This window comes from Nothoprocta perdicaria, unplaced genomic scaffold, assembly GCF_003342845.1.
Source record: "Nothoprocta perdicaria isolate Ctin4 unplaced genomic scaffold, notPer1 scaffold_3, whole genome shotgun sequence".
NCBI lineage: Eukaryota > Metazoa > Chordata > Aves > Tinamiformes > Tinamidae > Nothoprocta > Nothoprocta perdicaria.
Genome location: NW_020455532.1, coordinates 9,013,723 through 9,022,966, shown reverse-complemented (window position 1 = coordinate 9,022,966; position 9,244 = coordinate 9,013,723). Strand labels below are relative to the sequence as shown.

The following is a 9,244-nucleotide window of genomic DNA, read 5'->3' as shown; positions in this document are numbered from 1 at the left end:
AAACCACCACCTCCAGCCGCAGTGCAGGCTCTGCGGGGTCCGTACAGCTGCTGAACATTGGGAGGGAAGCCCAGTAATGGGAAAGTAGGGCTGGTAAATCTTTTTAAAAAGGGGGATGGGGAAGAAGGGTTTGTAGCAGCTTTTAATTTATCTTTTAATTAAAAAAAATCCAAAGAACCCTCGTCACATTGGAGCAAGTCTGTGTGATATAAGTTAATTTTGTTCTTCAAGGCGGAGAGGAGAAGAAAKAAGTGTCAGGATGGCTAATGCTGCTTAGTGTCTGCCTGCTCCTCCAAGTGGCTGACCTGCTCGGCCAGCTCGGACACTTTGGCTTGGCAGTCAAGCAGGTTGTCCTTCAGTCCTGTTATTTCCTGAGAGTGGGCAGCCAGGGTCCCATTCATATGGTCCATGTAGTCCCACAGACTGCCTGTGTGTTTCTCYAGTTCGTCCCTGATGATGTCCAGGCTTCCTGTGACGGCACCGAGCCTACCACAGAGGTTCTCCACCTGCGCCACCCGCTCATCGAAGTGAGCRATCTCCCGCTGTAGGTCATGGGCCACGCTTTTGCAGGAGCTCAGGTCGCTGACGATCCTGGCTTTGAGTCTCTCCAAGTCTCCCTTGAGGTTCAGGACACGCCGGTTGCTGAAGAAGAGCTGGGAGCCTTGGTCGTTGACTTTCTCCTGGATGGAGTGGACCTCATCCTCGATTTTCCGYTCGTGCTCGTCCAGTGAGGAGTTGACGTGTGCCACAGTGTCCGAGTACTGGGAGACCGAGTCCTTGAGCCCTGTCAGGGACTTGCTCATGGTATTCAGGTTGATCTTTAGCAAGGTGATCTCCCCTTGCAAAGCTCCAGATGCTTCTTCCTCAATTCGCCGCTGGATCTCCAAGATAGTGGCRTTCAGCTTGCTCAGGAGGTCGTAATTGCTGTCCATGCGGAGCAGCAGGTCCTGGTTCTTGTTCTGGCAGTCCTCTATCTCTGTCCGGAAGGTCTCCACATCTTTGGAAGCGGAGGTGCAGCCCAGGGTACAAGTGCTTTCCAGCGTGACGAGGCGGTTCTGCAGCACCTCCAGCCTCTCGTCCGTACGCTTCCTCATGCTAGCGAGCTCCCCCTCCAGCACGGGCACCACTGCTCCATCCATGCCCACAGGAGCACTGACGTTGTTCAGCTCCCCCACAATGGTCATGAATCTGTCCTCCAAGGTCTGCATTTTGTCTTCAAAGGCAGTCCTCATGCCATCCACCTCTGCTACCACTGTGCCTCTCATGCTGTCCTCTACACTGGAGCAGCAGTTCCCTGTTTCCCTCTCCGTAGCATTGAGTCTGGCTTCCAGATCCTCAAAGCGGCCTTCAAAGAGGTTCTCGAGGGTGACAGTGGAGACTTCTCCATCCATCCGTGAGTGTAAGTTCTTCTGGGACTCAGAGATGCTGTGCAGGCCTTTCTCGAGCATGTTCATGCGATCAGTGAGGTAGTCCAGGTTGCTGCAGCAGCTTTCCACCACTGTCAGCCCTTGGATCTGGGTCTCCAGCTGGGAGATCTCTTTCTTGATCTCTAACTCCTTCCCATCCAGCGTCTGCTGCAGCCGYAGGTTGGCAGCTTTCTCCTCCTCGCACTGCTGCCTCACCTCTTGGAGCCGGAAATCGCACGTGGTCTGGATCTTCCCCAGCTTCTTCTCAAAGCCATCGAGCAGCTCTCCACGCAGGTTGCTCAGCCGTGTGTCCACGTATTCCTCCAGCATGTCGATGGAGGTGAGTGGCGAGGGCTGGGCTGACTCCAGCAGGTGTTTGATCTGCCCATCGTGGTCCAGGACCATGCCACGAACCTCGTGCAGCAAGTCCGCCTTGGTCTTCAACACGTCGCTCACCTCCGTCACTTTGGTCAGGATCTCCCCCATGGGAGGGAAGGTGCCGATGTCGGCCTTGTCTGCTACATCCACCAGGCCGTCGGGAATGATGCCAAAGCCCACGGTGGAGTCGGGCACCCCGGGGCTGTTCATCAGGGAGCCGATCATCTTGGTGGTGTCCTCGCGGACCGCGAGCCGCAGGCGCTCGCCCAGGCCGCTCACCATGGTGTGCAGGCTGTCGTAGGCCTGGGAGAGGCGCCTCACCTCCTCCTCCAGCCGATCCAGGCGGTCTCCAAAAAGGCCAGGGAGCTTCCTGCCTGTGCAGGGAAAGAACCAGGGAGGGGACAGTCAGGGCCTGTGCTTTCAGCCACTGTCCTGCGCTGTCTTCCTGACTTGAGTCTTTTTCCATATTAACATTAGCTCCTGCTCCATCTCCTCTTGCCATTTCACCCAAACATCAACATCCCCCCGCTTCTCCCCCGATGCCACTAACGAGAACAGTCTTGAGGGGACGGGGAAAACCCTCTTGCTTTCGCTGTGTGAGATGGGGTCCTCTGTTCCCAGGTTCAAGAGCAGGTGCTGAGGACAGTGTGGGAGAGCTGCCTCAAAACACTCCAGCTACCCTAAAATTGAGGGAGAAATGTTTCAAAGCAGTGATGAAAGGCAAGTTTGAAGTGGTATATTTTGAAAAAAAGACTTAAAAAATAAGGGAAGTGATCCTCAAACCAATGAAATGTCATTTCTGTGATCGGGAAGCAGGTCCCTAACAAAGCTTGCCTAATTTGTCCCCTGTACTAGAACAGAAGAAATGGGAAGGCTTGTGAATGAGAACTATGGAATAGGCTTTCCTGGAATGATCTAGCAATGTGGAGTATGAGCGAGGTCTCACCATATAGGTTCTTCTTTGGTCCTGCAAACAGGTCAGGGTGGCTTTTTGGAGGGGGAGGAACTCGAGGAATTGGGAACATTTTTTGCCCAGGAGGCATTCTGGGGCTGGGATGTTGGGGCAGGAGGCCAGGTTGGTCAGTTGGGCTGTCATGGCACCCTTCTCCCATGAAGCCTGGACAGCACCTCCAAGCCAGTTCCGTCACTGTCTTGTAGCCAATCTTGTATTTGGGTCTGAAGAAGGTGCGATACCTTTCCAGGAGAGAGAAGGAAAAGAGAAGACAGTTTAGAAAACAATCTAGACTCCAAGTAATGCAGAAGACAGTGGCCATGGGTGATGTAGGCTGTGCACARCTGGGCATCTTGGAAAGCTGGGCCAAGACACATGTCCTTCATCAGCAAAGTGTTAACTATCTCCTCAAGAAGCTCTTTCTCCACTGTTGCGCAGTGGAGCATCAGCAAAACATTTCTGGGCACACAGTTCATTAACGGGCACACCACAGATATTTGTCCACCCTCACCAGGGTTGCGTGCAGCAAGGGTAGGAATTCTCCCCGACAAGCTATTGATAAACTAGACACGACTGAGGGTACCACAGGGGTGTGAGGAGAGAGCAACAGTGCAGAGCCATTGCTTAAGAACTTGTGGGGGASTGAGCAGAAGGCTTAATAGGACTTTTTTGTTCATTTGTTTGTTTTTAATGGAACTTCTTCCATGGAACTCCTTCCTTCCACTAGTGTGGAAGTTCACTAGYTTAGGACAGTGGCCTGTGGGTGTGTTCTCCAGCTTGGATTGACCTGAGCATCTCCTGGAAGGTAAAAATCCTTTTTCTGTATTCTCTTCTTGCCTGAGATCTTTAGGAGGGTTGAAATACTTTTTGATGAAAAGTCCTTCATCTCCTTTTGGAAGTTTCCAGTCTAAATTTACCAAAGGAGCATAAACATCCTGACACTTGTTGTTTTGAAAAAAACCACACAATTTGGCCCTTATTCTCCAACACCCCCAGGAGAAGGCCTCAGAGGAGACAGACACCGACAGTCTTGTCATGTAGACATGGGTCCAGGGAGTAAGACCCCCAGAGCTAGTGGACAGCTCAGGCAGTCCATAGGTCCCGACCCAGGGTTCCTCCATGCTCCTGCCCCAAGTTGCAGTCTCTGGAAGACGCTGCTTTACCAGCATAAGCACAATAAGGGAAAATAAACTCCTGGGGAGGTGAGTTTGTGTCCTTGGAAGCACCAGACTTCAAGAAGTGGTTAGCACTGAGGACTCTTGCTCTCCTGTTCTTGGGATGAGGTGCYAGAGGTCCTCAATATGGAAGTTACATGGGTGTAAGGAAAAAAAGACGGGGAAAAGTGGATACAGTAGCTGGAAAAACTAACTCTTCTGTTTATTATTCCTCTTCACAGAAGCATCCAAGTTTCTATGGTCTTTCCTTCTTCCTTAAGCTGTAGAAACTTGCTTGGAAGGGCCGCAGCCTGCAGAAAAGGCAAGAAGCTGCTGAACCTGCCACTGATGGTAACAAAACTGGCCCTGGCCTCTCCTCAGCTGTCCGGGCTGCAGCCTGGGGCCCCATCCTGCCCAGTATGGCCCAGACTCTGAACTGAACTCAGCAACTGGAGGTACGTGCATCTTCTCCACATCCCGCCACCTCCGCACAGGGACACTGAGCCTTTCAGCACCACCTTTTGGCTGCCACCGTGATGAGGAACAGGCTTCATCTTTAGCCCCTTGGGCTACTTCAGAGGCCCTTGCTCTGGGTCCGTCCCCAGGAATGCTGTGATGGGCGAGCTACGCTGCCAGGAGCTGCTCCGCAGGTCTCTTCCGCAGGACCCAGTGGCTGCAGGACATCCAAAACCGCCRAGCAAGGAAAGAAACCCTCAGCAAACAGGCCCACCAGCCCGGGCGCGGGGCGAGTCCTGTCCCGCCAGCTCTGCCCCAAGCCCCTCCAGGCCCCGGTTGCAGCGGCGCTCGGGCTGCTGCTGGGGGCCGCGGGGTCGGGCACGGAGCAGCCGCGCGTGCCAGGCCCTGCGGCGGAGCACAAAGCCCCACTGTCTCCGTGGCCCCATTCCTACCCGGCAGGGCTTTTCCCAGCAGCGTTTATTAGGTGGCAGAGCGGTTTGCAAATATTTTCSCGGGGCAGGAAGCCCTGGCTGTGCCCCAGGCACGGGCTCCGCTTCCTTTYCTTCTCACTCTCATCTAGCTGCTACCTCTGCCAAATTGGGGGGCTCGGGCGCTGTGCTCCCCTCCACATTCCCTGCGGAAACTGTAGGATTTGTGGCAGGAGACAGCGCTGCTTCTTTTGTGGTCCAAAGGCAGGTAGCAGGAAGCCTGGGCTGTTGGTGCCTTGTCCTACCAGGGCCCATGAGCATCCCTGTGACCTGGAGCGAGGGAAGGGCCCCGGGGAAGCRAGCGGTGCCCCCCAACACCCCGCGGGTACTCACAGCACTTTGCCGGGGCACTTGGGTCCCCAGCTGCACTTGTGGTACTCGGCCTTGACGTAGCTCTCGGCGCCGTCCTGCAGCGCGCACGTCACGTTGCGCTGCACYACGTAGGCGCAGTAGCTCCTAGGGGAGAGCACAGCGAGACACTGTCACCCTCTGCCCCTCGGGCCCGTGAGGACACAGAGCAGCACCCCAGGGGCGCGAYGGTCCCAACCCAGCCCCTGCTTTGCCTGCCAGGGCTGATACTGCTAATATGTTGGAGAGGAGGCAGCCAGAAGGCCCTCCCAGCCGCTGGGATGGGACATCGGCCAGCATTGACCTAGAGAAGGGACAGCAAGAGGGCTCAAGCGCAGGGCTGGGAACACAGCAAAGGGTCCCCAAATGCCCAGGTTGCTTCCTGGGTGCAGGAGGCCACAATCAGACAGATGCAGCTTGTTCAGCCAGGCTGACTGAACTGCATCGGTCCTCAGCTCTCACCTGCCTTGACCCCAGCAGCTCTGGAAAGCACCAGATGGACAGATGGACCAACCCTGCCCAGTCCCTGTCACCCGCTGCCATCTGTCCTCCAGGTGCCAGCCCAGGCCTGTTGGCAGCTGGGCCTTGGCTTGTGTCATGTTGGCAAATCCCAGCCCTGAGGTGCCTCCTCCTTGGCRTTGGTAGATCCAGGTATTTGCCAGCTGGGTTACAGGAGCACAGCTAAATCCCTAAACCCCTCAGCACAGCTCTGCTTGACCTCAGCAGCATCCTCATCCTCAAGGTCCCTCTGAGCTGGTGGCTTCTGCATGGGCTGCTCCACCGTCCTCCAGCTCCAGAGCTGGGCAAGGGCTGCTCCACTGCCAGCCCCCCAGACACGGAGACTCCCTGGAGGAATCAGGTGCTGGTGCTGGAAACATGCTGTGCTCTGATTCTTTACCAGGTTGTAATTTTGGGAAATCCAGWTCCCTTCAGACCAACAGTGCTCTGCACGTGCACTGCCCTTGCCGTGGGCACCACCACTGCATCCCCCCCGTGCCAGGCTTAGGCAGAGCTGGAGCAGCTCCTCCGAAACAGCTCCAGCAGTGCCCGGAGGGATGGAGGGTCCCTTGGTTCCTGCAGCRCAGCCGGAGCCAAGGCCCAGCCTGAGAAGCCCAAGGATGCTGCTGTGGTGACACATGTGCTGCTACAGCTACAGTGGAGACACGCAGGACCACAGCTTCCCRCTCCGATGGGACAGCAACTGGAACCTCCTTCAGCTCCCTGGGAATGCAGCATCACCCGTGTCTTCCTGCAGCAGACGGGGATCTCCAGCAAGGAGCAGAGCCTGCTCCCTCCCGGCATCCTGCCTGCACCCGGAGGTGCAGACCTGCTTGGGAGCCGGACGGCACCCGTCGTGTGCTGAGGAGGGGAGGAAGGCCGTGGGGAGGAAGGCCATGGGGGAGGGCTGCCCCCAGCCCCCCGGGACGGGGCTGGGCAGATGGAGGCCGAGGTGGCTCCAGCTGGAGGCAGGGCTGCGGGGGGGAGCGGATGCACTTGGTTCGCGGAGACAGCGAGCATGGATGTGGCAGATGGCAGAGCGGGAGCAGAGCGGGACGCAGGGTGGGCAGGCGGGAGCAGATGGGCCGCAGCGAGCTCCTCGTGCGTGGGTGCTGCTCAGCGATGCTGGAGGACCCTGCTCTTCCCCTGCGAGGTGGCTCTGCTGCTGCACAAGCCTCTGGTCACGGGCTGGGAAGCAGCTGCAGCTCCCCTGGTGCTGCTCGTGCTAGTTCAGAGCCAGCAGGCCCTGGTGTGACCTGGGGCAGCAGCCTTGGGTGCTCCCCAGACACAAGTCGCAGGGGTCTCAGCCTACCTCTTGCTACCAAGGCGGTCCAGATGATGCTCAGTCACCTCCAGCAGGTGCTGGCAACAAAAGTGATGGGAACAGTTATACTGGAGCAGAAGGGCTTGGGGAGAAGGCCAGGGAGGGATGAGGGAGGACACAAGCAGGAACCTGTGTGTCYTGTGCACATGGGTGCATGAAGCCCTCCAGCAGCAGCCCTCTGCTTCGAGCTTGCTTGAGCAGCCTCCCTGAAGGAAGGAGGCCCGATGGAAGCACAGCACAGTGTGGACTGGCTTTGCATCTGCCCGGGAAGGGAGCAAGTTTGSGGCCTGCCAGGATGGCCATGGAGGGAAAAAGGACCTGATGGCCTGTGACTGGAGAACTTTTCCCCAACACCACAGCTTGCCATGAGCCCCCCAGGACTGCAAGAGCCCTGCACAGGGCAAGAACCAGGGCATAAACGGGGCCTGCAGCTCCTAGGCTCATCTCATCTCAGGTTGCCCTCACTGGGAGATCAGCTCCTCACAATGAGGATCCCACCCCCTGATTCCCATCTATGGGATCTATGGGACAACCAGGTCCCCTCTCTGAGGACTCCCCTCCYCCTGTCCACCACCGGTCCCATATCCCGGGTAGCGACCGGCATTCCCAGCCTCCTGAGGCCGCGCGGCTCTGCGCTGGCAGGCGGCTGCCGGGCTCACGGCGCGGGCAGGGGTCAGGTCTGCTCCCCGCTACTCCATGAAATGAGTCATTTGTCTTTACACAGGGCTGTTCAGGAACTAAGGCCAGCAGCTTTTCCTAGCTGCAGGGAAGGAGGGTCATGTGTGCATGTGGATGGAAATACAGGATCACCATCTATCCATAAATCCAGCATCCACTGCAAAGCCCTCTTTAAACAAGCTAGTAGCCAACACAGGCCAATTTTGGGGCCACTAGTAATAAATAACACTGCCTCCTGTGCCTACCTAGCAGAGAGGTTAGGGCTGGTCTGGCTCGCTCCTTTTCAGAGATGCTTTTCCTTCTCACCCACCTGTGGCTAGCAGTTTTATAGCTCCAGCCTGATGTTTTAAGAGTGAGCAGCTGGAAAATGTTACGGCTTTTGGAAACCTTTCACTGGCATTGCCAGTATTGTTCATTCTAAGAGTTCCTTATGTGTTTCAGCTTGTTCCTAACACCACATCCTTCCCTGTTCAGGAGGGACAGAAACGAGCCCAGTGAACAAGCTCCGCGGGAAGGGAGCCCCCCGCCAGTAGAGCTCCCTGTGATCAAATGGAAAAAGTCCCTTAGACACTTAGAGCTCACATTCCTCTTCTGCCTGGGCTCTTTGGGTTACTTTAAAACATATTTAAGCTCTAGCAAGCCCTTGCTTTACAAACCAGAAAGTAAATTCATATTTCTCCGAACTGAGCTGTGTTTTCATGTGCACATTGGTACACGGTCGTGCCTCTGTCCTGTCCCCAAAGGTCTGTGTCCCGCAGGACGGGGACACGTCTCACCCCATCAATGGGCACACACACATCCCTGCTCGCACTGACACACACCCCAGCCCTGTCCCACGCAGGACTGCAGCTCGTGTGTTCCCCAGGGTGCCCACACCACATTTTCCTTCATGGAAATACAACCCCACAGAGGGGACTCGCACTGAGGAGGCCCCCAGTGCTCCCAGTTTTACTCCATGCAGGGGGGGTGCCCCTCACCTCGCTCCAGGGCTCTGCACCAGTCCCCAGGACTGGCTGCTACCCACGGCCAGTGCCCAGCAAGGGTCCCCACAGCCGGTGCCCACGGACAGTGCCCTGGGGCGGGGGGGCAGGGGCCGCTTCTCGGTGAACGGCGCCCACCACCCGCGCCTGGCAGCCGGGGCCCGCTCGGAGGTGCCGGCTGGACGGACCCGGCCCCGCGGCGCCCGCCGAGCTGCCGCCGCCCGCGGTCCGCGCCGGTACCGGCACCCCGACGGCCGCCAGCGCCGCCACGCGGGCAGCACCCGACGGCCGGTGCCCGGTGCGGAGAGTTGAGGGGATCGGACGGACCGTGCGGGGGTCTCTTACTTGTGCTTGCCCACGGGCTTGCCGGGGCCGAGCTGCGGGCTGGAGCCGGCCGTGTAGAGGCTGTACCTGCCGCCGTAGGGCAGCGGGGCGGCGGGCGGGTAGAAGGTGCCCTTGGCATCGGCGAGCGCCAGCAGCGTCCCCAGGGAGAGGCAGGCGAGCAGAGCCCCGCGGCGGCGCGGCCCCCGAGCCCCGCGCATGGTCCCGCGGCGGCGACAGCGGCGGCGACGGAGCCGGGGG

At 57.8% G+C, this 9,244-nt stretch overlaps 1 protein-coding gene across 1 annotated transcript; it reads right to left on the bottom strand.

The window, feature by feature from the left end:
* Positions 1 to 252: 252 nt before the first annotated feature.
* Positions 253 to 9,204, bottom strand: EMILIN3 (elastin microfibril interfacer 3). Its single transcript, XM_026042132.1, has 4 exons — positions 9,008 to 9,204; positions 5,168 to 5,290; positions 2,731 to 2,978; positions 253 to 2,158 (listed from the first exon to the last, which is right to left on the bottom strand). Exons 1-4 carry the CDS (start codon positions 9,202 to 9,204, stop codon positions 264 to 266), a joined length of 2,463 nt encoding a protein of 820 aa, XP_025897917.1. The 3' UTR covers positions 253 to 263.
* Between the last annotated feature and the right edge of the window lie 40 nt (positions 9,205 to 9,244).